The following is a 26,735-nucleotide window of genomic DNA, read 5'->3' as shown; positions in this document are numbered from 1 at the left end:
CAGGAACTATAACATATAAGCAGTTTATGATCAAAACAAGAATGGTGTTGATGACATGACCACCTTCCTTTGTCTGAAAAAGTTCTATGATTGTTTTGTCAATTAAGAAACATCTTAATCACTTATGTTCTGAAGACTCATGGCTTTTAGGGAAAAACTTCCTCTTTTATAATTCTCCCAGTGACTATGGAAAACAACGTAAACAAGAAGGAAAGTTCCACTCGTTGGCTCCAACTTGGGGTGGGGAGTGGTCCTTGTATAAAAACTCTAGAACCAAAGGAGTCATTATATTCTGGAAAATTCATCATTAAAGAGGAACCCACCCTCCACTGCTGACACCATGACCCACTCGTGCTGCTCTCCTTTCCATCAGCCTATCTACTGTAGGACCACCTGCTGCCAACCTACTTGTGTGACCCCTGCTGTCAGCCCACCGGCTGTGAGACCATCTGCTGCCAGCCCTCCTGCCCCCCAACTTGCTATCAAACTAGTGAAACCACCTGCTGTAGGACCACCTGCCACAAGCCTGCTTGTGTGACCACCTGCTGTCAGCCCACCTGCTGTGGGTCCAGCAGCTGTGGACGAACATTCAGTGGGTCCAGCTGCAGCCAGCCTTGCTGTCAGCCGGTTTGCTGTGCACCCGTGTACTGCCACAGAATCTGCTACCACCCCACATGCTGCTGCCTGCCTGGGTGCCAAGACCAGAGCTATAGATCCAGCTGCTGCCAGCCTTGCTGCCGCCAGCCTTGCTGCCGCCCCGTCTGCTGTCAGACCACCTGCTGTAGGGTCACCTGCTGTAGGGCCACCTGCTGCTGCCCCCGCTCTGTGTCCACCTGCTGCCCTTCCTCCTGCTGATCCTCCCATCATGGAATCATGTGAGACACATCAATCTTCTGAGAGCTAACCTATGAGTTCTCCAGTTACTGCCACAGGCTCCACTGCCAGGTTTCACTAGCATCCAGCTTGCAGACACCATCTTTCTATGAGTCATATTCCTGATTAAGAGGCACTGTGAGGTGGTATGGTAGCATGCAGTTGACTTCAGTCTGACTTTCTCCATCATCCTTTTCTATTAAACTCTGTGATACCTGCAAGTTTTAGGTCTCCTTGCCTTGCAGTCATTGTGTCACCCTTGCAAAAATGATCACCACTTTTCTTAAGCAACCTAAAGCACAAATCATTGTGCTGGTTTTCTTAGGTTTCTTTCATGTTTAATAATTTTTTTCTCTAATGGATTCATTAGAGAAAATGACTCATTCTACTTTACTTCCTCCTCCTTAGGATTACCCTGTGTTGTCTTCCCAACTGTGAGAAAGTTTCTCTGATTCCTTTGGAATAAAATCTGTGCTGTCTTCTAGCCTATATTCCGATTTGACTTTTTGTACACCATTTTCTCTCATTCATACTGTATTTCTGAGCCTGACAATGACCCCTAAACTGGCAGAACCAAGATGATTGCCTCCCTCTTATGGATGAATAAAAGCCACTTGACTATTCATAGGTAGAATTTGGTTGAGAGCTAGGGTCTCTTTGGTTTGTGCTCCAGGGTCTTACAGTAAGATCTTACTACACGCACAAAGTGATCTGAGCGCTGGAAATATGTGTGCTTTGGACTGCCTGTGTACCATTGAATATAAACCTTTCCCTATGCAGATAATTTTCTTGTCTACAAATGTATTCCCTCAGCTATTTCCCAAACTTCAGTGACCATTTGCCCACATAAGGCCAATAGGCTGATTTAAAAAGCCAACTACTAGGTTTAAGAATCTTTTGTATTCCTGGCACTCTGCTGGCACATTTAAGCCAGAAGCTCGTCTAAAAACACCTGCTTTTTTATGTCAGAATATGTCATCCCGGGATGGTTTGATTAGATAAATCTGGGGTTTCCTGGGACCACACATAGTATGGAATGTTAAAAAGGAATCTGGTGAAGCATACACACTCAGCCATATTTCTTATACTTCTAAACTCTAAGTTCATTTTTTTCTCCAAATTAAAATATTATCAAGACAATTATGTATGCATGCAGAACTGGGAAACGAGCTAACCACACCATGGAAATTTTACCTTAGAGCTATCCACAGTCTCTACAAAACATCCTGAGGTTTATGACATGAAACTGAAACATGAATCAAATCCAAATGTGTCTGGGGTTCTCTGAAGACACTGCTTAGTTTATAATAAGGGAAGGAGAGAAGGTGGGGTAATAATATGTTAATTATATTTAGATAGTAGTCTAAATCAGTGTTCTGCAACTTGGGACTGTTAATATCTGGATTGGTGGGTGGGGGGCAATGTTGTGAACATGGAGAAAGGTTAACAGCAGCCTACCTCTACCCACTAAAAGCCACTAACGTCCCATTCTAGTTTGTGTGACACAGAGCTAAGATGGATGGAGGAGGTGGGTAAATGGTAAGAACACAAGTGTGCAATCTACAGAGGAACTGCATAGATCTATAAAATTGGATAGTAGTGAAATGTGACACCAAAACCCATAAGATGTTACAATAGCAACCTTTTAAGGGTAACTTACATGTTTCAATCTTGATATCAGAAGAGAAGAAGACCTCAAAATTAACGTGTTAGATGTCTCACATTAAGAAATTAAGGAAAAACAACACGGCTGCCCACGAACCACCTAAAAGAAAACAAATACTCAGAAGGGTGAAGATTAGTAAAACAAAATAAAGGGAAAATAGTGAAGCTTGACAAAGCCAAAATTTGGTCTTTAAAAAAAGTAAACAAAATAGAAAAAAACTCTGGGAAGATTGAGTAGCTAAAAAGAAACAAGACAAAATTAATATTATAAAAGAAAAATTAGGCATAAAATATAGATTAAACAGAGACTTAAAATAGTAAAAATTATTTTAATTATCTGTTGTTGTATAACAAACTCTCCTAAATGACAGGCCCGTCAATCACACTTGCCAGTAAACTCCACTTCCCCAACTTTGTTGACAATCAAACATTCTGCTAATTATCTTGTTAATTTGTGAGGCTTCTCAGTAGAGTGGAGCCTGTTTTGATTTTTGTCTTCCTGATTTCCTGTAGATCCTTGTGGTCTCTTTCATTTGTCCTCAACACAAAATCATGATATCAGTCTTAGAAATATGTTCATACAGTTTCTCTTTCAGAGGGAGGGGATATATGTATACATATAGCAGAATTACTTCATTGTATAGCAGAAACTTACACAACATTGTAAAGCAAAATTAAGAAAATTTTTAAAGGTTTTTAAAAATAGACAAACAATAAGAATATATACCACAAGGAATTAGTCATTATCTTGTAATAATCCACAATGGAGTATAATCTGCAAACATCCCAAATCGCTCTGCTCTATAGCTGAAACTAGCACAATATTGTAAATCAACTGTACCTTAAAAACAAAAACAAACAAAATAAAGTATATCAGAGAATATGTGCAGGTTAAAAAAAAGAATCTTAGAAAACAAATTCTTAGGCTTATTCTCTTAAGGGTCTGCAAATGATCAGTGTATCTGCAAATGATAAGTATCAACCATATTATATCAATATGCTCATTACCCCGTGTCCTGCTCTTCACTTTTATGAGCACTTAGAATTACATTCCAAAAGAAAAAGAAAGTGAAATTAGCTCAGCCGTGTCTGACTCTTTGCAACCCCATGTACAGTCCATGGAGTTCTCCAGGCCAGAATACTGAAGAGGGTAGCCTTTCCCTTCTCCAGGGGATCTTCCCAACCCAGGGATTGAACCCAGGTCTCCCGCATAGCAGGAGATTCTTTGCCAGCTGAGCCACAGGGAAGTGGACCATACCCTGGGATTTTGTTTTGCATGGCGATTCCTTTCAAAGTCCTTTCACATTTACTGCATCTCGTATTATCTCTTCTACTGTCATAGTGAGTCTCATAGGAACCCCACAAATCGAACAGAGCAAGGGTGATCATTTCCACAAATGAAAAAGTCACTTGCCTTGTGTGAAACAGTTAATAATTGATAGAATTGAGTCCGATAGCCCAAACCAGATGGTCCGACTTCTGATCCAGGTCATTTTTATTTAGATTTTACTATAAATGAAAATAATTCTGGTGACTGACTTTGGGGAAGTTTTGGCAGACATTGCTTGTCTGCCAATGGGAATAATAATACCTTGCACATGCAGGTCACTTCTCTACCTAAAATGGCAGTTTCCAACTTCATTTCCCACATATCTACAAAAAATAGCAACTGATTTTAATGACTCAGGAAAGTGAAAGGAGACTCTCATTGTCTGAGGGCTCTGGTCTGCAGCTGAGTAGATCATTCCATGGTGTTTCCTGACACTGTCAGAGGGCATTGAAAAGGAAGCTCACCTACAGTATTTTTTCCTCCATATCACGGAAATGGAAGTCTTGCTTGGTCTCATTCATTTGGTGTCAGACACTGTATTTCCCCCACCCCCTCCCCCCCAAAATGGCCACAGCAGTGGGTATAGCCCTGTTTACTCTCCAGAGACTTGCTAAGTTGTTTCAGTCATGTCCAACTCTTTGCAACCCCATGGACTGTAGCCCGCCAGGCTTCTCTGTCCATGGGCTTCTCCAGGCAAGAATACTAGAGTGGGTTGCCATGCCCTCCACCAGGGGATCTTCCCAATCCAGGGATTGAACTCAAGTCTCTTACATCTCCAGCATTAGCAGGCATATTCTTTTTTTTTTTTTTTTTTTTTTTTTTTTTTTTTTTTTAAATATTATTTTATTAGTTAGAGGCCAATCACTTTACAACATTTCAGTGGGTTTTGTCATACATTGACATGAATCAGCCATATAGTTACACGTATTCCCCATCCCGATCCCCCCTCCCACCTCCCTCCCCACCCGACTCCTCAGGGTCCTCCCAGTGCACCAGGCCCGAGCACCTGACTCATGTATCCCACCTGGGCTGGTGGTCCGTTTCACCATAGATAATATACATGCTGTTCTTTCAAAACATCCCACCCTCACGTTCTCCCCCAGAGTTCAAAAGTCTGTTCTGTACTTCTGTGTCTCTTTTTCTGTTTTGCATATACAAATATACAAGCAACTCCTGAAGCTCAATTCCAGAAAAATAAACGACCCAATCAAAAAATGGGCCAAAGAACTAAACAGACATTTCTCCAAAGAAGACATACAGATGGCTAACAAACACATGAAAAGATGCTCCACATCACTCATCATCAGAGAAATGCAAATCAAAACCACAATGAGGTACCATTACACGCCAGTCAGGATGGCTGCTATCCAAAAGTCTACAAGCAATAAATGCTGGAGAGGGTGTGGAGAAAAGGGAACCCTCTTGCACTGTTGGTGGGAATGCAAACTAGTACAGCCACTATGGAAAACAGTGTGGAGATTTCTTAAAAAACTGGAAATAGAACTGCCATATGACCCAGCAATACCACTTCTAGGCATACACACTGAGGAATCCAGATCTGAAAGAGACACGTGCACCCCAATGTTCATTGCAGCACTGTTTATAATAGCCAGGACATGGAAGCAACCCAGATGCCCATCAGCAGATGAATGGATAAGCAGGCATATTCTTTACCACTAGCACCACCTGGGAAACCCTAGAGTCCTAAGGATAGGATTAATTGAGCAATGAATATATAACCCTCTGATCCAACCAGTTTCTAGGTTTTGTAAGGCAAAGATGGAGCTTAAAAGATTCAATATCAAAGTGCTAGCTGAAAATCGAAGGATTCAATAAAGAAAAGAAACCAGGCACTCCTAGAAGCCATGGTGGTGTAATTCTGCAAGGTGGGAGACATATTTTCTGAAGAAGAACTGAACAATAAAGATCTCCAGATATTTACTAGAAAAAGACCTGATATTAGCTCTGGAAGGAAAGGAATATTTTGTGACCAGAGCTGTCTTCTTGTGTTAAATCCTAGAAGAACTCACAGGGACAGGGATTCTGTGAAGAAGCTGCCCAGGCTTTCTTCATAATGGGGAGGGATAAGCTGAGGGATTGTCATTTACTGAGTTAATACAAGTATTAAGCTTGATATTTTCTCATCATTTGTAATTCATAATCTTGCCATAATAAAAGATTTTATTTTCCCCATTTTACACAGGAGGAGTTATAGGCTAAGGGACTTTCTTCAAGTTGCGCCATAGGCCAACACTTTACTAGGCTTCAAGCACTAGGCTGTTCGCATCATACTCATTAGGTGCCCTGTGCTCCCTGCTCCCACCAGGCTGGGGAGAGAACTCGGGTCTATGAAGCCTTGATCATGAAAGCAAATTACTTGTAGGTTTCACACATTTTTGTCTCACTTTCTTATCAGTAGTTATGAGTTTGCAAGAGAGAATGAAAACTAAGAGTTACATCTGGAAATGAAAGTGGTTTTTTATTTCAACAAGCTTTATTTTTTTAATTTATTTATTTTTAATTGGGGGATAATTGCTTTGCAATGTTCTGTCGGTTTCTGCCATATATCAACATGGATCAGCCATAGATATGCGTATGTCCCCTCCCTCCTACCTCCTACTCCATCCTTCCCCTCTATGTTGTCACAGAGTACCAGGTTGAGCTCCCTGTGTTGTATAGCAACTTCCCATTAGCTATCTATTTTACATATGGTAATCTATACATCTCAATGCTGCTTTCTCCATTTGTCCCACCCTCTTCTTCCCCTGCTGTGTCCATAAGTCCTCAACAAACTTTACTGAGTACTTAGCTGTGTGTTAAGTACCATGCCAGGTGTTTGGCACTACAGAAATGAACAAGAAGTTCAAGTTCCCGATCCTTATTGTACTTAGTGGAATACAAAGAAATAAAATTTATACACCAAATATAGGAATTATGAGCATATATCACTAATGATATGGGGAAAGTGGTTTGAGAAGGCTATATGTAGGCAGGATTGTATATGGCTGACCCAAAGAGAGAGGGAAAGAAAGAAAGGGTATAGGAAGGAGAAGGAGAGAAGGACAAAGGGAAAGAGTAAGAGAAGGGAGGAGGAAGGAAGGAAGAAGGAAATTTCATATTGTTTCCATGAATCAACTTACCACATGAAAAATATTAAAGGATGATATTAAAAGAAATTGGGTGCAGAGGTTCCCCAATAATTTATATGCAAAAACAATGAACACTGACTGGTTGAAATATATGGAGTAATTCTTTCAAAAGCCTGCAGTTAGTAGGTAACAGAACATGCATGATATAGATACTCATCTCTCTGATTTTGATCCCCGAGGCCCAACCTCTCCTGTCTTCTTCTGAAACTGAAAACATATGGATGAGCATAGAAGGAGTGATGCATAAATGACCTCTCATTAGGTGGGCATGCTCTATAGCCTTCCTGACCAGATGCAGAGAATTGATGACACATTGAAAATACAAATCAAAAATGGGCACGTATGCAAGGGAAAGTGATGAAGGGACATTCAAATTTCTGGGTATTGTATGTTAGTTCTTAGGCTAAAGCAGAGTAGAAAGTTCTTTTTCTAAAATTAATTTTTATTGAAGTATAGTTGCCTTGCAATTTTGTGATAGTTTCTCAGTTCAGTTCAGTTCAGTTCAGTCACTCAGTAGTGTCCAACGCTTTGCGACCCCGTGGACTGCAGCATGCCAGGCTTCCCTGTCCACCACCAACTCCAGGAGCTTGCTCAAACTCATGTCCATCGAGTCGGTGATGCCATCCAACCATCTCATCCTCTGTTGCCCCCCTTCTCCTCCTGCCTTCAATCTTTCCCAGCATTAGGATCTTTTCCAATGAGTCAGTTCTTCAAATCAGGTGAGCAAAGTATTGGAGCTTCAGCTTCAGCATCAGTCCTTCCAATGAATATTCAGGGTTAATTTCCTTTAGGATTGATTGGTTTTATTTCCTTGCAGTCCAAGGGACTCTCAAGAGTCTTTTCCAACATCACAGTTCGAAAACATCAATTCTTTGGTACTCAGTTTTCTTTATGGTACAACTCTCACATCCATACATGACTACTGGAGAAACTATAACTTTGACTAGATGGACCTTTGTCAGCAAACTAATGTCTCTGCTTTTTAATACACTATCTAGTTTTCTCATGGCTTTTCTTCCAAGGAGCAAATGTCTTTTAATTTCATGACTGCAGTCACCATCTGCAGTGATTTTGGAGCCCCCCAAAACAAAGTCTGTCACTGTTTCCATTGTTTCCCCATCTATTTGACATGAACTGATGGAACCAGATGCCATGATCTTTGTTTTTTGAATGTTAAATTTTAAGCCAGCTTTTTCACTCTCCTCTTTCACCTTCATCAAGAGGCTCTTTAGTCCCTTCCTCTCTGTCTGCCATAAGGGTGGTGCTAAATCCAGCGTGAACATCTGGAAGTTCTTAATTTATATACTGTTGAAGCCTCGTTTAGAGAATTTTGCTAGCATGTGAGATGAGTGCAATTTTGCAGTAGTTTGAACATTCTTTGGCCTTTCTTTGGGATTAATTCCTACTAGTGTTAGTTTCTACTCTTCAACAAAGTGAATCAGCTGTTTGTTTATATACATATATCCCCTCTTTCTTTTTTTTTTTTTTTTTTTTTTTTTATTTCCTTCTCCTTTAGGTCACCACAGAAAGCTCTAAACATTCAGGTAAACCACATTGAACTTGATATTAACAATGAGGAGGACTTGCTAAGTAAAGTTAATGAGGGTAATCTTACTACAGACAGACTATCTTAAATTTCTTGATAGTCAGTCAAGAAAATTCCTTGCTTGACTGGAACTGAGCAAAAAGATAATTGCCATGTTTGTAGGGAAAGGAATATGATTTCCTGGCAAAGAGTGCAGAAATAAAGGGCAGAGTTAATAAGGGTAGGGAAATGCTCAGAAATGCCATTCTGATTGTATAGTCACAGATTCTTCCAATAGAGAATATGTTCATATGCCTAGATGAGTGTAACCTGGAAGATGGAGAAACTCTTTCAAGGAGCTTCTTAAGGATGGATCAGACCAACGTAGGAGAAAATAGCTGAGCCAGGTTTTATGTGTTCATGTCTCTGGCCAATTGCAGATTTTAATCAGAACTCTTCTTTCATTCCTAGTTAGTAGCTCTCCACCCACCCACTCCATTAGATTTGGGCAATACTGGGGGGCTAATGATAAGAAGGTTTTTGGTTCTTTCTTTCATGAAGCTGTGCACCCAGTAATTCATTTATAAGAAGGGACTACATTAAGTGTCATTTAAAAGACTCAGTTTATTACTCTGACACAGTTGCAAACATGGGCATGTTTTATAACACCTATCATGGTTTAAACAAATCTTCTGCCTTTGATCTTCACATCCCTTGAACATTTGGCATGTGAGCCATCCGTTCACTCCTCTCCCTTTTCTTGGACATTTAGTACCTTGGGTCCCCAACCTCTTATCTGAGCTGCTCAAGGCTTCCGTGCTCCTTAACTTCTGCCAGTTCTGCCAGACTCAGAAGTCAAACCCACGATTCAAGTCACTGTCATCTTTTTTCCTCCAGCTACTCCATTACCTTGCATAAATGGAAAGATCTAGAGAGCATATTTTTAAATGTCTATTTACAACTGTTAGTGGAAGCAGGGCCCTGACACGTCCTGCCCAATCTCAAAATTGACACAACAAACTCTTCCCAGCCTCTCCTGACACCACAAAAACATCTCAGTTAGAGGCCTTCATAGGAGGAGTAGAATCCTGTGTTATCTCTTCCCAGGCCTTCTTGTTTGAAGACTCTTGATTTACAACACCAACGTGGACCATTATCAGACTCTTCCTCCATGCCCAAATCATAAATCAGAAGTCTGGTTTGTGTAAACTTGATAAGGAAAGTATGACTGCTTCACCTCTCCTTTATGATGATTGTGTTCATAACTGTCTCTGGCCAGAAAGCCATTGACCATCCTTCTAAACAAAAGCATTCCTTACCTAAGATAAGGGTATAATCAAAAACCAAGCTCTTGAGCCTCATTCAGATTCTTGCTTGAAGCAATGATTAAGATAGAAAGGGACACATTTCAAATGATCTTCTACTTCTTAAGATTGGGATCTATTAATAGCAAAGTTAACCCAGTTTTCCCTAAGCATTCCCTTTTACCTGCCAACAGTAGCAAATATAGCAAAGCATAAATATACTTAATATATAAAACAAACAACTAAGACCCTTTCCCCAGTAAAGAGCTTTTCACCACACAAATAGGTGATTTTAAGAAAGGATAAATTTTCATTTAAGATCCACTGATAAAATTATGATTATAACTTAAGAAAAGAGGACTTCTCAATATTGCTTATGTACTAATATATAAAGGATAATATTTGAACATGAGTGTAGAAAGAAAATTAGAAAGAGGGATCCATAGCTCCAAGTAGGTGTAAACAGTTTGGAGAAAATTTGGTTTCTCTAAATGAGTTCTAGTTTGCTATCCTTAGATAAATTACTTCTCAAATACTAAGATACTTTCCAAGTTAGAACACTTGTTGAAATTTTGAAAACCCATGGATGATGTAAGGCAAAAAAAGACTAGATGGATATCTGCATCAGATAATTTTCATACCATCTGAGTTAACTAAAACAAGAAACAGACTCCCTCAGAAAGTAGTGAGTGTCCCAGAGTTTACAATGTACCAGGATTTGGATTATATGAACCGTTTTTGCTTGCTGGCCCTTAATATCCTACCATGTCCATGAAGGCTTTAAACAATCTCTGTCTCTAAGTAAGTGGGTAGCCATTCCCTTCTCCAGGGGATCTTCCAGTCCCAGGGACAGAACTTGGATCTCCACATTTCAGGCAGATTCTTTACCATCTGAGCCGCCAGGGAAGCCCATTTCCCAGATACCTACTATATAATAAGGAGTTTGTCATTACTATTGTCATTCTTTTATAATAGCATTTACAGCATTTGCTGTATTTCAGATTATTAGTGCCTGAATTGCAGCTTCCTCCTGTTTCTCTTTGCTCTCAATATTAACTTGCTTTGTGCAGATCTGTCCTATGAAGTGTGCATCTGGTGCAGCCATGCCAGGTAAACCTCCTTGCATTGAGGGCATACTCTTTTTTCCCCTTCTTTCCTGATAGTTTAGTTCAGTGGTGTCAGCTCCTTTTCCGGTGGTCTGAGATACATGTAAAACAGGCTATTTGCATTTATTCAAGTAACCTGAAATAATACATTATCAGGGAAATAACTGGATTTAATATAAGAAAACATGTCTTATTCTTCATTGCCCTTGTTCAAGGGTTGGGCTTTATGGCCACAAGTAATAATTTGGGTTTAACTAATGAGTGTCATTAAGAATCAGATAGGAATAAGATCTCCACCTACCTTATCCATCCCTCCTGATGGTGTTAATAGTTGGTTAATTTTTCCATCTCTAAAATATCTTTCTTTTACATTTCTTCATTGTGTTTATAACTTATTTTTCTACCCTCTACTGTCATCTAAATTTTCTTTGCAACTAAGGCATTTCCTGATTTCCTGATTTCTTAATAAACTCTATTCATTTTGCATGTCCTTTAATGACCTAGATTATGTGTACAGTATGTCTTTCATAAGCCCTTATTTACAGGATGTGCTGTGTCTGTACAAAATTCTTCTACTCTACTCCTGCACACAAAGGCAAGGGGCCAAATTTAAAGACATTTGGCTAGGATTATGGATACCACTCTGAGCTGGCTTGGAGTATAAGTCAGAAGAGGATTTGAGGATCACCTATATGATTTTGTTTGTAACAGTTCTCTACTATGTATCATTAAGTCACAATCATCAAATATTTATCCAGTTCCATCTAAGTTCTGGGCATTGCCCAGAAGTTTCTAAGAAAGTGGATTATAAGAGGAAATTTACTTCCTGATGTCATCAGACTATTGTTATAAGATGAAGCTGTTTATATGAGCAAACTGATGAGACCAACAAAAATAACACCCAGCATCATATATCACATAGATGGGGAAATTATCCATATTGTGTTTGGGATTCATCTTTTAGGCTTCTTACATGTATCCATTTGTGTGTCTCAGACATTGCTTTCCATTCTATTTTCTTTATTAATAATCACTGGGATGACTCCCTGTGGATCTTTGGTTTCAAAATCGACCTTTATGAAGTTGCCTCAGTCACCACACAGATTCTTTTGCCCCCTGTCTTTATCAAAGTCCATTATGGCAGTCCACATTTGGGATTATGAAGATAAGATAAATGTTTTTGTTCAGTTGTGTCTGACTCTTTGCGATCCCATGGAATGCAGCACACCAGGCTTCTCTGTCCTCCACTATCTCCCAGAGTTTGCTCAAACTCATGTCCATTGAGTCCATGGTGTCATCCACCCATCTCATCATCGGTCTTCCCCTTCTCCTCCTGCTCTCAATCTTTACCTCCTGCTCTCAATCTTTACCAACATCAGGGTCTTTTCCAATGAGGCAGCTCTTCACATAAGGTGGCTAAAGCATTGGCGGTTTAGCTTCAGCATCAGTCCTTCCAATGAATAGTCAGGGTTGATTTCCTTTAGGATTGACTGGTTTGATCACCTTGCTGTCCAAGGGATTCTCAAGAGTTTCCTCTAGCACCACAGTTCAAAAGCATCAATTCTTCGGTGCTCAGCTTTCTTTGTGGTCGTGCTCTCCATCCATACATGACTGCTGGAAAAATCATAATTTTGACTATATGGACCTTTGTTGGCGAAGTGATGTCTCTGCTTTTTAATATGGTGTCTAGATTTTTCATAGTTCTCCTTCAAAGGAATGTCTTTTGTTTTCATGGCTACAGTCGTAAGATAAATAATAAATAGTTTTTGCTCTTTAAGAATGGAATTTCTCAGGACAAGTCTGATATTCACCCTATTTATTAAATAGATATCAAAAGATTCAGAAAAATGATAGGCAAAATTTTGTCCTAAAGGACACTGGTAGAATCAATGAATTCAGTTCAGTTCAGTTCAGTCACTCAGTTGTGTCCAACTCTTTGTGACCCCATGAATCGCAGCACACCAGGCCTCCCTGTCCATCACCAACTCCTGGAGTTTACTCAAACTCATGTCCATCGAGTCAGTGATGCCATTCAGCCATCTCATCCTCAGTCACCCCCTTCTCCTCCTGCCCCCAATCCCTCCCAGCATCAGGGTCTTTTCCAATGAGTCAACTCTTCACATGAGGTGGCCAAAGTATTGGAGTTTCAGCTTCAGCATCAGTCCTTCCAATGAACACCCAGGACTAATTTCCCTTAGGATAGATTGGTTGGATCTCCTTGCAGTCCAAGGTACTCTCAAGAGTCTTCTCCAACACCACAGTTCAAAAGCATCAATTTTTTGGTGCTCAGCTTTCTTCTCAGTCCAGCTCTCACATCCATACATGACCACTGGAAAAACCACAGCCTTGACTAGATGGACATTTATTGGCAAAGTAAGATCTCTGCTTTTTAATATGCTGTCTAGGTTGGTCATAACTTCCCTTCCAAGGAGTAAGCATCTTTCAATTGCATGGCTGCAATCACCATCTGCAGTGATTTTGGAGCCCAAAAAAATAAAGTCTGGCACTGCTTCCACTGTTTCCCCATCTATTTGACATAAAGTGATGGGACCAGATGCCATGATTTTAGTTTTCTGAATGTTGAGCTTTAAGCCAACTTTTTCACTCTCCTCTTTCACCTTCATCAAGAAGCTTTTTAGTTCCTCTTCACTTTCTGCCATAAGGGTTGTGTCATCTGCATATCTGAGGTTATTGATATTTCTCCTGGCAATCTTGATTCCAGCTTGTGCTTCTTCCAGCCCAGCATTTCTCATGATGTACACTGCATATAAGTTAAATAAGCAGGGTGACAATATACAGCCTTGACGTACTCCTTTTCCTATTTGGAACCAGTCTGTTGTTCCATGTCCAGTTCTAACGGTTGCTTCCTGACCTGCATACAGGTTTCTCAAGAGGCAGGTCAGGTGGTCTGGTATTCCCAGCTCTTTCAGAATTTTCCACAGTTTATTGTGATCCACACAGTCGAAGACTTTGGCATAGTCAATAAAGCAGAAATAGATGGTTTTCTGGAACTCTCTTGCTTTTTTGATGATCCAGCAGATGTTGGCAATATGATCTCTGGTTCCTCTGCCTTTTCTAAAACCAACTTGAACATCTGGAAGTTCACGGTTCACATATTGCTGATTAACTTGTCTTAATTCTTTGAAAAATGTTTTCCTTAGTGTGATTATTGTCCTAGCGCCTTTTAAAATACTTCTCAGTATACAAAGATATCAGAGAGAGTTATAAGTAGCTGTATACAAGGATTTGACTGGAAAAAGCCAAGTAAAGAATATGTTGGCTTGAACCATACAAAATTTTCATTTTTGTAGGTCAAAAATAATTGATAATCTGCAGTTGAATATCTGAGGAGTGACAGAAGTGGCCCCTATAGGTGAACAGATGCCATCGCTTTCAAATCCCAGCAAATTTCCTGGTGGGAGCTAACTTAAAGCATAGCAATTTAATTCAACAAAAGTTTCATGATCTAGGCATTAAATAGGGATGGCACACACCCATAGGGCTTCCCTGGTGGCTTAGTGGTGAAGAAGTGACCTGCCAAGCAGGAAACACAGGTTTGATCCTCGGATCAGAAAGATCCCCTGGAGAAGGAAATGGCAACCCACTCCAATATTCTTGTCTGGGAAATCCAATGAACAGAGGAACCTATCGGGCTACAGTCCGTGGGGTTGCAAGAGTCAGACATGACTTAGCAACTAAACACACACACACACACACACACACACACACACACACACACACACACACACGAGAAAAATGAAGGAAGCTTCTGATGCTTACAAAGGGAAAAAATAGAAAACACATCAAAATATGTTTTTTATTAAGTGAATATAAATACATTAAGGATGCCCTTAAGCAAGACAAAAGTCTGTTACTTTGTGTGGTAATCTGGTGTTTGTGCTTGAGATAGAGAAATCAATGCTCCTTTTTTATTTTTCTTCCATCTTTCAAATAGAGAAAATAACCAGCCATCTGTAAAATATCAGGGCATAATAAGAATTCCACGGTCTCAGGAGCTCTGTGGGCTTAAGTGACTAAGCAAGCTAAATAGAAACCAATAGTTTGTCCCCAGGGGAGCAGGATTTTCAGGGAGTTTTTGTGAGTCAAGGCTTTCCATTTTTTGTTCATACATTTTTTTCTGCCTTAAGCATGAGTCTATTTGTTTGTTTGCTTGCCTCTGCCATGCCATGCCACTTGTGGAATCTCAGTTCTCTGATCAGGGATTGAATCCAATGCAGAGCAGTGAGTTCAATCCTAACCACTAGGCAACCAGGGAACTCTTGAACTATTTTTATAGTAAAATAAAGTAAAAATGAAGATTGTAAAATATCCTTCTGAACTAAATTGGGAAATTTGTAACTGTAAGAGAGAGAGAGAGAGAAGAGAAAAAGAGAGTTTAACTTTTTTTTTATTTAAATAAGGGAGAATCAAATCTTACTTCAAAATACATTAAGACTCTTAATATGAAGTAAACTTCTCAGTGTGATCCTGAAAAAAATGTTTTGCATGCTGCATTTGCTCTCACCCCTCACTCAACTCATGATCCATGAGCTGTCAAACATGTCAGTATCTGGCAGTGAAAATCCAGGCTTGTAAAAGGCGTCTGTTCTCCTTAGCTCATGCTGAGACCTGCAATGAGATAAGATCTGAGATCTCCCCTTGGAATGTAGCACAAGGAATGTGAAACGTACGCTATACAGGCTCTTATTTGGTGTCAGTTTATTTAGACTGTGGGGAATAATCAAATTGGAAAAATAACTAAACATTTACAAAGGCAAATAAATTTTACAAATGCCTAGATTCTCAAAATAAACTCATGTCATTGTACGTCTCAGAGCACTCAGAGATTTGAAGTAAACCATACACTGATTTTTTTTAAGCAGGAGAAGGAAGAATATATTATTTGCAGCAAATAAGGAAAATACAGGGACTCTTTCCCCAAACAGTCTTCACAAACATTGATTTTGAGGAATCTTAGAGAGCAAGAGACACTAAAGATGTTGAGATAAGCAAATGCCATTCCATTTTCAAGTCTCTACAAATCACAGAATGGGTTGTTAAAAAGACCCTTTGTGGACCTCTGGAAAAAGAACATGGGACCACTTAGACCAAATCTTGTCAAATAATTTAACTTATTTTTGTCTTATTAGTTGATCAATGAAATTCATTAGAAAATGAACCTGAATTTTATTAGGACAATTAAAAAGGATTCTCATAATAGCTTATGAAGAGAATGCAGAAATTTAGACAGAATTCAGTAACTGCCAAGACATGTCTCATTTCCAATGATAGCATCTCACATCATTCAGTAATAGTAAACACTTGACCCCAAACTCAAGCTGAGACTCTGGATAAACAATATACTAGAAAGGCAGTTAGACAGCTTGGAGCAGACTCACTGGGATAGTCTTTTCTGCTGATACTCAAAGCACCTGGAGGTTGCTAAGGAGGATGTACTATGGCTAACTTGGACTCAAATTAAAGAACGATATGTCTGAAGATGATGTTAAAGCTGAACCTGAAGAAACTCCCTCTTCCAAATGATGACAATAAGTATATTAGTATGACTGGAGTGGGATTATGAACTTAGTATTAGTCATATAAAGGCAGGAACAGAGAATATCAACACAGGGACCAGGAAACCATTTGAGGAGTGATGGAAATGACCCCTTCAGGAAGTCACATGCCACTTCACTAAACAGGGATTTAGTCATTCAGATCCCAGCATATTTCTTAATGGGGTTGAAATGACTAACTTAAAGAGCAGTACCTAATTATATCATCAGGCAGACATGGCCTGGGGGAAAATATGGACTATACTCAAAAAAGGAGGATAACTGTTTTACATCCTGGGCTGTTAAAGAGCAGCTAGATCTTGAATTAGGCTCTGATGATGTACCTTTTAAAAGAATATTGGATAATTGGAAAGTGCTTTAAGGAGAGCAGATATCCTAGGGATGGAGGCAAAATTCAAATCACATGACGAAGAATGTCAATTCTGAGTGGTGAATTCAGTTCCAGACCACCACAATAAAGCAAATATTGCAATAAAGTGAACCACACAAACTTTTTGGTTTCCCAATGCACATAAAAGTTATGCTAATGCTATCCTGTAGTCTATTAAGTATACAATAGCATTATATATGAAAATGTAAATATCTTAATTTTAAAATATTTTATTACTAAGAAATGTTAACCATCATCTAAGCCTTCAGCTCAGAGTTGTAATCTTTTTGCTGGTGGAGGGTCTTTCCTTGATACTGATGGCTGCTGACTTATCAGCATGGTAAATTGTTCAAAGCTTGGGGTAGCTATAGGATTTTCTCAAAATAAAACAACAATGATGTTTGCCACAGGCTTCCCAGGTTGTGCGAATGGTAAAGAACCCTCCTGCCAATGCAGGAGACATAGAAGACGTGGGTTCGATCCTTTGGTTGGGAAGATCCCCTGGAGGAGAGTCTGGCAACCCACTCCAGTTTTCTTTCCTGGAGAATCCCATGGACAGAGGAGCCTGGTTGGCTACAGTCCAAAGGGTCACGAAAAGTCAGACACAACTGAAGTGACTTAACACGCATTCACATACAATGTTTGCCGTATCAATTGACTCTTCCTTTCATGAACGATTTCTCTACAACAACCAATGCTATTTACAGCATTCTACCCTCCATAGAACTTCTTTCAAAATTGGAGTCAATCCTCTCAAAACTGCTGCTGCTTTATCAACTAAGTTTATGTAGTATTTTAAATCCTTTGTTGTCATGTCAACCATCTTCACAGCATCTTCATTAGGAACAGTTTCCATCTCAAGAAACCACTTTCTTTCCTCATCAATAAGAAGCAACTCCACATCTATTGAAGTTTTATCATGAAAGTGCAGCAATCCAGTCCAATCTTTAGGCTCCACTTCTAAATTTAGTCCTCTTGCTATTTCCACCACATCTGCAGTTATTTCCTATAAGGAAGTCTTGAAACCCTCAGTCATCCATGAACATTGGAATCAGCTTCTTCCAAAGTCCTGTTGATGTTGATAATTTGACCTCATCCAATGAATCACAAATGTTCTTAATGGCATCCAGAATGAGGAATCCTTTCCAGATGGTTTTCCATTTACTTTGTCCAGGTCCATCAGAGGAATCACTATCTATGACAACTATAGCCTTACAAAATGTATTTCTTAAATTATCAGACTTGAAAGTCAAAATTACTCCTTGATTCATGGGCTGCAGAATGAATGTTATGTTAGCGGGCATGAAAACATCATTAATCTTGTATACCTCCATCAGAGCTTTGGGGTGACCAGGTGCATTGCCAATGAGCAACAGCATTTTGAAAGAAATCTTTTTTATTCTGAGCAGTAAGTCTCAAGAGTGGGCTTGAAGTATTCAGTTAAACCATGTTGTAAACAGAGATGCTGTACTCCAGACTTTGTTGTTCCATTTATACACAACGAACAGTAGATTTAACATAGTTCTTAAGGGCTCTAGGAGTCTCAGAATAGTAAATGAGCACTGATTCCAATTTAAAGACACCAGCTGAAGTAGCCCCTAAAAAGAGAGTCACCCTGTCCTCTGGAGCTTTAAAGTCAGCATTGATTTTTCTCTAGTCATGAAAGTCTCAGGTGGGATCTTCTTCCGATAGAAGGCTGTTTCATCTACATTTAAAATCTGATATTTAGTGTGGCTACCTTTGTTAATTATCTTAGCTAGATCTTCTGGATAACTTGCTGCTAGGTCCTACCTCAGCACTTGCTGCTTTACCTCATACTCTCATGTTGTGGAAATTGCTTCTTTCCTAAACTTCATGAACAAACTTCTGCTGGCTTCAAACTTTCTTCTGTAGTTTCCTCACCTCTCTCAGCCTTCACAGAACTGAAGAGACTTAGGGTCTTGCTCTTGATTAGGCTTTGGCATTAGGGAATATTGTCACTGGTTTAATCTTCTATCCAGACCAGTAAAACTCTCTCTATATCAGCAACAAGGCTGTTTCACCTTCTTATCATTCATGTGTTCACTGGAGTGGCATTTTTCATTTTTTTCAAGAACTTTCCTTCACATTCACAACTTAGCTCACTTTTTGGTTCAAGAGGCCTAGTATTTGGCCTTTCAGCTTTTGACATGCTTTCCTCATTAAGCTTAATCATTTCTAGCTTTTGATTTAAAGTGAGAAACTTAGAGAATCTCCATTTCACTTGAACACTTATACTGTAGGGTTATTATTTGGCCTAAGATCAATAGTGAGTCTTCCTAGATGACTCTAGTGGTAAAGAACCCGCCTACCAATTGCAGGATACATAAGAGAGGTGGGTTTGATCTCTGAGTCAGGGAGATCCCCTAGAGGAGGGCGTGGCGACCCACTCCAGTATTCTTGCCTGGAGAATCCCATGGACAGAGGAGCCTGGCAGGCTGCAGTCCATGGGGTCACAAAGAGTCAGACACAACTGAAGCAACTTGTCATGGATCAGGGAATAGGGAAGCCTGTGAAGAAGGAGAGCGATGGGGGAATGACTGGTTGGTGGGCAGTCAAAACAGCCACATTTTTTGAATTGAAATATAGCTGATTTAACAATATTATGTTAGTTACTGGCATACAGCAAAGTGACATATATATATTGTCATATTCTTTTTCTTTATAATTTATTATAGGATATTGAATATAGTTCCCTGTGCTTTACAGTAGGGCCTTGTTGTTAATGTATTTTATAATTAGTTGTTTGTATCTGCTTATCCGAAACTCCTAATTTATCCCTCCCCTCTCTTTCTCCTTTGGTAACCGTATATTTGTTTTCTATGCCCATGAGTCTGTTTCTGTTTTGTAAGTTCATTTGTGTCATATTCTAGATTCCATATATAAGAAATATCACAAGATATTTATCTTTCTTTTCCTGACTTACTTCACTTAGTACGACAATCTCTAGATCTATCTATGTTGCTGCAAAAGTCATTGTTTCATTTCTTTTTACAATTGAGTGGTATTCTATTGCATATGTATATATACCACATCTTCTTTATCCATTCATTAGAACATGCACATCTTAAGTTCACCATCTTATATGAGAGAGGTTGGTGGTGCACTGAAACAATTATACCAGTATCAAAAATCACTGATCACAGATCACCACAACAAATACAACATTAATGAAAAAGTTTGAAATATTGCAAGAATTACAGAATGTGACACAGAGACACAAAGTGAGCAAATGCTGTTGGCAAAAAGGCACCAATAGACTTGCTTGACACAGGGTTGCCACAAACCCTCAGCTTTTACAAAAAAATATATTTGCAAAGCACAATTAAAAAAACAAGGTATGCCTGTCTTTCTCAAAACATCCCTGTATTTTTAAAATTACTCCCCTATCCAGGACATAAATGTAAATAAAGATTTAGTTGTAAGCATGGCTCAGCAGGCTCAGTAGAACAATATTTATAATTGGAGGTTTGTAGGTTTAATGAACAAGTTCCAGCAAACCTAAAAGGAGCTAATAAATGCTTTGGTATTTAAACTGTTGCCAAGCACAGGAGATACAAGGCTTCCCAACACACCTTTTACCCTTGACATGTTTAAAACATGCAGTTTTGCATGTTGGCAAGCAGCCAGCAAAACACTTACTAGTGCAACAGAAATTCATAACAGGAAAGTCTTAGAATAAGATAGACTTAGACTGGTCAAAAAACCATTGCAAGATAAAATTTGAAATTTCGGATGTGTCAAGGATTCTGGTATTAATTACCCAAATTATTTAAGGAGATGTGACTTCTTAAACTTACAATGTAAGAAATCTTGTTGAAAATTCTGTTCAGGACTGAGTTAAGATGCATTCCACTTACCTCATCCCTCCTCCAGCATGACTGAGGAATTTACATGGAAGATGTGGGAGAGAGGCTTTAGATAGAGCAGCCATCAATATTTCATTTCTAGAAGACATTCCATCCATGGTAATTCTTTTGCTCTATCAAGGTCCCTCTCCCCCCTTTTTTCTTCTTTTTAATTTTCTGTTTGAACTTCAGTTGCAAATAATTGAATTAGTTATATTCCTTATAAAGCATATTATCACTTTTGTCCTTGCAAGTTCCTTAATTTTTTCTTTACATACTTATGTATCAGTTAATTTAATTCCTGCTTTTCTTATGCCTCATTCTCTTTCAACAGACAGCTATTTTTTTCTGTTTAATGTATATTCCCCAGCAGACAGCCTTCAGACTTCATCTTCACCATCATCTCTCCTTGGTCTCTGCCTGTCAGTCCACATTTCAGGCTCACACTACAGATTGGGTCTTGCCAGCCTCCTTAATTGTGTGAGTTAATTCCTTTTAATAACTGTGTGTGTGTGTGTATGTATACATATATATGTGTGTGTGTGTGTGTATATATATATATATCTTCAATTGGGTCTGTTTTTCTGGAGAATCAGCCTAACACAATACCCCATGGAAGGAATCACCACATGTTGCCTACCCACTCTGTTCTCCTTTAAAATTTCTGTCATCACATATGCATGAGACAAGTGCTGGGGGCTGGTGCACTGGGACAACCCAGAGGGATGGGATGGGGAGGGAGGTGGGAGGGAGGGTTTGGGATGTAAATCCATGGCTGATTCATGTCAATGTATGGCAAAAACCACTACAATATTGTAAAGTAATTAGCCTCCAACTAATAAAAATAAATGGAAAAATAAATAAATTAAATAAACAAATAAAATAAAATTTATGTCATCGCATAAATGCCATAGTGAACATCCTCCTATATGTCCCTTTATGATCTATGTAAGAGTTTTGGGGGGGTGGTTCTTAAAATGTTTTGCACACCCAGAACCCCTTGTTTAACAGGGAGGTCAGATCCCCTTTCAGAAAGGCTCTGTGCCATTGCTACAAGTACATACTATGAATCTTCCTCTAAACTTTCCCCCAAAGAAACAATCCAAAGAATGAGAGTTTGAATTCAATAATTACATGCTAGAAATAACAAAACTTAGGCAAAAGTTCCCTTAGATTATATCCTTAAAACTGTCTCTTAAAATGTCAAAAACATAGCAAATACCTGCTAAAATTTTCTAAACAGTTTTAAATTTCATTTAAATTTGCCCTTAGGTGCACTGATCACTAAAACCAATTTTAAGTGACTTAACCCTTAATTATTTTTCATGGCCGAAACCTCATATTTATTTTTATCTATGGCTTCCTTGGACCATTTCTGTCTTTGCCTTCCCCAATCTATTCACTGTGGGGAAACTGAGATGACCCAACTCAAAAGAGCTCTTGGTGGTGTCAAGGTTGTTTATCCTTGCTCCTTTCCAGCTTGAGCACCTATAATCTTAGACACAAACTACCCTTGCAGACCGAAGCAGACACAGTGATTTGGAGGGCAAAGTCATTGTGTTCAAATGGAACCTGAAGGAAATCTACATGTAATATATTGAAAGAAATAAAAGCATATGAGAGTCTTACTCATTATGCTTAACCGGACACATTTTTATTAGCAGTTGTCAACAAGAGTCTCCTTAAAGACTTGGCAGCATCCAAAAGTGGGGGAGGGGGAGGGGATGGAAGGAAAGGCTTTGCTGAAATGAAATGAAATGATAACACCAGGAAAGGCTAACTACAGCATGGACCATACTTGCTGAAAGGTTTTCCTTGGTTAGAAATGACCTCAGGATAAATTTCCTCACCAGCATCTGGAAGGAATGTGGGACTGAACTCAGAGAAAAGTTAGCAAGCAGGCAGCATTTGTGCTAGCCAGAGTCAGGCACCACGGCTATGCACTTGTAGAAAGCAGCAGACTTCAGTGGAGGTACTCCCTCAATGAAATGTTGCTTTGCAGAAGCTGGACTCATAGCTGGGTTGGCAGGAAGTCGGCAAGTAGGTGCCAGCTTTGCAGAGACTTGGGGTAGTTGGTCAGAAGCAACTGGAGCCACCACTGGCTGATTTGCCAAAACCCGTCACACAGCAAGCTGGCTGGCAAGAAGGGGATTTGCAGCCACTTTGATTGCAGAAAGTGGGTTCTCCACTAGTTGGTTGGCCAGAAAGCACGGTGCCACAGGAAGCTGGTTTGCAAGAGTTCTTTACAGAACAAGGGGGCTGTCTGTTAGCCGCTGGCTGGCAGATGAAGGATATGCATGGTGCAGATTGGTAGTGAAGTGTCTGGCAAGGGGAGGTCACACAGCATGTAGGACTGCAAGAACTGAACACACAAGTAGACAGCTGGCAGGGAACCGGTATACAGAGAACCGTTCGGCAAGGCTTCAAAAGGTAGCAGATCGGTTGGTAATAAAATGATTTGCAGGGCTGATCTTCACCACGAATGGGCTGACATGAACCTGCATGGCAGCAAGTTGGCTGGCATGGACTAGCTGCACAGACAGTTGGTAGGCAAGAAGTTTCAGGACAGGAAGTGACCTCAGGGCAGGCTGGCTGACAGGACCCAGCATCACAGCAGGCTGATTGGTCACAAGCTGCCTGGCAAGACTCTGATGTGTAGACACGTTCCTGGCAGGAGCTTTGTTGGCAGGGGCCGGGTTCACAGCACTTTACCGAACTGCCGGTGGAGTCCAAACAGGAGGGCTGGCATGAGCTAACTGGACCAGGAGACTGACCGATGCCAGTTTCATAGCAGGCCGTGTAGGAGCAAATGGGTTGGCAAACAAAACCCACACAAGAAGTTGCTGGAAGGCAGGTAGGTTGGCAAGAAGCAGGTTCACAGCCAACTGGGGCGCTGCCACATGGCTGACAGTTTTCTTGGCATGTAACCAGTTGCCATGTTCTGCTCCGACAGGAACTAGGCAAACAGATACCATGTCGGAAACTGCCACCACTGGAGCATATGGAGGTGGTGGGCACAGCTGGGATGGCAGTGGCGTCTCCAAGGCAACAGCTGTCCCCCATGGTGCCAGTGCTAACACTCTCAGGAGGCTGCAACCTCAGTATACCTGAGTTTGAAAGACATCTAATACATAAGGGCTTTTATAGTCCTTTGCTAGGGGTGTTGGCACAACAGAGCATCTTTCCTTGTTATTGTTTCCATCTGTTTGCATATAAACATCTGATTAGCAGGCTTCAGGAGCCTGGGAGACATTGTTCCCAGTTTAAGAATTTGTCTGTTCAGAGAAAAACCCCAAAATTCAAAAAGAAACATGCACCCCAGTGTTCATTGCAGCACTATTTACAATAGCCAGGTCATGCAAGCAGTCTAAATGTCCATCAATAGAGGAATGGATAGAGAAGATGTACATATATACAGTGGAATATTGCTCAGTCATAAAAGGAATTAAATTGTGCCATTTGCAGACACATCGATGGACTTAGAGACTGTCATTATAGAGTGGAGTAAGTCAGAGAGAGAAAAACAAATATTGTATATTAACACATATATGTGGAATCTAGAAAATGGTATGTACTTATTCATTCAGTCGTGTCCGACTCTTTGTGACTCCATGGACTGTAGCCCACCAGGCTCCTCTGTCCACAGAGATTCTCCAGGCCAGAATACTGGAGTGGGTTGCCATGCCCTCCTGCAGGGGATCTTCCCAACCCAGGGATCAAACCCAGGTCTCCCACATCGCAGGCGGATTCTTTACCACCTGAGCCACCAGGGAAGCCCAGAAAATGGTATAGGTGAACTTATCTGCAAAGCAGAAATAGAGATGCCGACGTAGAGAATAAACATATGGCTACCATACGGGGAAGGAATAGGTGGGATGCATTAAGAGATTGGGATTGATATGTACGCACTGCTACATATAAAATAGATAACTAATGAGAACCTAACTGTATAGCATGGGAACTGTACTCAATGCTCTGTGGTGACCTAAATGGGAAGGAAATCCAAAGAAGAGGGGATATATATACATATATCCCCTATATATATATATATACCTGTGGCTGATTTGCTTTGCTGTACAGTAGAAACTAACACAGCATTGTAAAACAACTATACTATAATTTTTTTTTAAAAATCTCATCTGTTGAGTTGGGGAGTTTTCATAGCCGAGTGTGGGTTCCTTGCTGCTGTGTCTGCTCTGAGCTAAGCTATCTCTTTTATAGCTTGTTGTCCAGTTTCCCTGAAGCAGGACTCTCCCCAGGTTAACCTCTCATCAAGAGGCCACAGCCCACTCTTCCACCAGGAATGCAGTTCCACACCATTTAGACGACCAGGAAGTGAAGCCCTGACCCAGCTGAGGGAGGATGAGAGTAGAGATGGCAAACAAAATCAAGGCATGCCTCCCAAGGGATACTTCAGTGTCTCCACCTCTTTCTAGAATCTTCCTGTTTGGTTTCCTGAAACTCGGCTTTACTAGTACCACTAAAAATAAGAACAATAGTAATGGCTTCCACTTATAGTGTTGACTGAAAACTTAAATGCACAACCTAAAAGTTAAGACTTATGCTTTATTTGGTGAGCATTCTGAAGACTTCAAACCCGGACACAGCATTTCAGATAACACTGAGCAACTGTTTCAAAGAGACAAGGGAGGAGTCAGGATATCTAGCAGCTTTTGCAACAAAAGGCCAGATAGTCAGAACGTGAAACCATTATTGTTAATTAAAAAAAATCAGACATATCAAATTAATGAAATTAGAGCTTTTCTATGTATGGGAGGATGGAAAGTCTGGGTTCATTGAAAACTTTCCTTTGAAATGCACCCCAGCTATCTGAGGCCAGTATCCTATGTTTTTCGTATCCCATGTCTCCTCAGGACGCACTATTAGAGCTGGCTGCAGCACATCAGGGCAGCTGTAATGTGGTAGTCTGATGGATGCAACATCTTTTGTTTATTGACATGGCTGGCAATATTTTTCATTCATAATAGCATACTTACTATGTACCAAGCTTTTGACTGCATTTTTCATTGAATCTTTGCAGTGATCCTACTTAGCAGATACAGTTGTCACCATCACGTTCAAGGTAGCAAAATTAACTCAGAGAATTTAAATCATGTTCCCAAGCTCATGCCAGTAATAAGGGGTAGAAACAAGATTCAAACCTAGGTTGGGTTGATCCCCAAATCTTTTATCTTAACCACCTGTTTAGACCTCCCAACTTTGGAGGTGGAGAGGAAGACTCTAAAACAATGATTGAAGGCTGACCAGCCACACTGTTTCAAGCACAGGTGGTCTAGGCCCCATGCTGGGGATCCTCTACCCACTCCAGTGACTGTAATCATCAGCTAGATCAAACTGTATCAATACGCCCAAAGACAATCTTTTAATTTGTAAATTTAAAACTACAAAATGTTTCATTAAGAAAGATTAAACTCATACTATAGAGTCAACAGCATGTCAATTCTATAAATATGAAACACAATAACTAGAAGTTATATAAGGACATCTCTGCAAAGAGGATTTTGTGTCAAATCGACCTCATCCAAAAGAGATTCATGAGTGACTTTCCCCTCCTCCTTTGGGCTGGTCCAGGCTCTGCATCACTGACCAACTCCAGCATCCCACACTCATCCATGTCCTGGCATGGTTCACACTGAAGATACAAGATGCAATAGAGATCATGAGTTTGGGGTGCAGATGGGGCTTGTTTTGATTTCTGGCTCTGCTGCAAACTCGGTCTGCTGGACATGTTAGCTCTTTACCCATGAGTTCAAAGTACTGAGAGTTAATCAACTGCATGGCTACTGCTCAGGTTATTTTTATTATTACAGTCTGCCTCACAATTTTCAAAGTACCCATTACAAAGTGGCTTCTCTTCATTCTTGCTTTAAAACAATGACAAAGTTTTCTGATCACAATGCCTGAAAAATCCTTACCCTTCTCGTAAAAATGCACTTCTTCAACAATTGCT

The 26,735-nt window shown here is 40.0% G+C and overlaps 1 protein-coding gene and 1 pseudogene across 1 annotated transcript; one reads left to right on the top strand and one right to left on the bottom strand.

The window, feature by feature from the left end:
• The first annotated feature begins 340 nt into the window (after positions 1 to 340).
• Positions 341 to 855, top strand: LOC136150127 (keratin-associated protein 9-3-like; annotated as a pseudogene).
• Positions 856 to 22,840: 21,985 nt separating this feature from the next.
• On the bottom strand, positions 22,841 to 23,827 carry KRTAP29-1 (keratin associated like protein 29-1). The gene has a single exon (XM_065910895.1). The coding sequence runs from the start codon at positions 23,825 to 23,827 to the stop codon at positions 22,841 to 22,843; it is 987 nt and encodes a 328-aa protein (XP_065766967.1).
• Between the last annotated feature and the right edge of the window lie 2,908 nt (positions 23,828 to 26,735).

The sequence above is a fragment of the Muntiacus reevesi genome, chromosome 18 (genome assembly GCF_963930625.1).
Source record: "Muntiacus reevesi chromosome 18, mMunRee1.1, whole genome shotgun sequence".
In the NCBI taxonomy this organism is placed as follows: domain Eukaryota; kingdom Metazoa; phylum Chordata; class Mammalia; order Artiodactyla; family Cervidae; genus Muntiacus; species Muntiacus reevesi.
The sequence above is the reverse complement of the archived record's forward strand: the minus strand, read 5'-3'. Positions and strand labels throughout refer to the sequence as shown.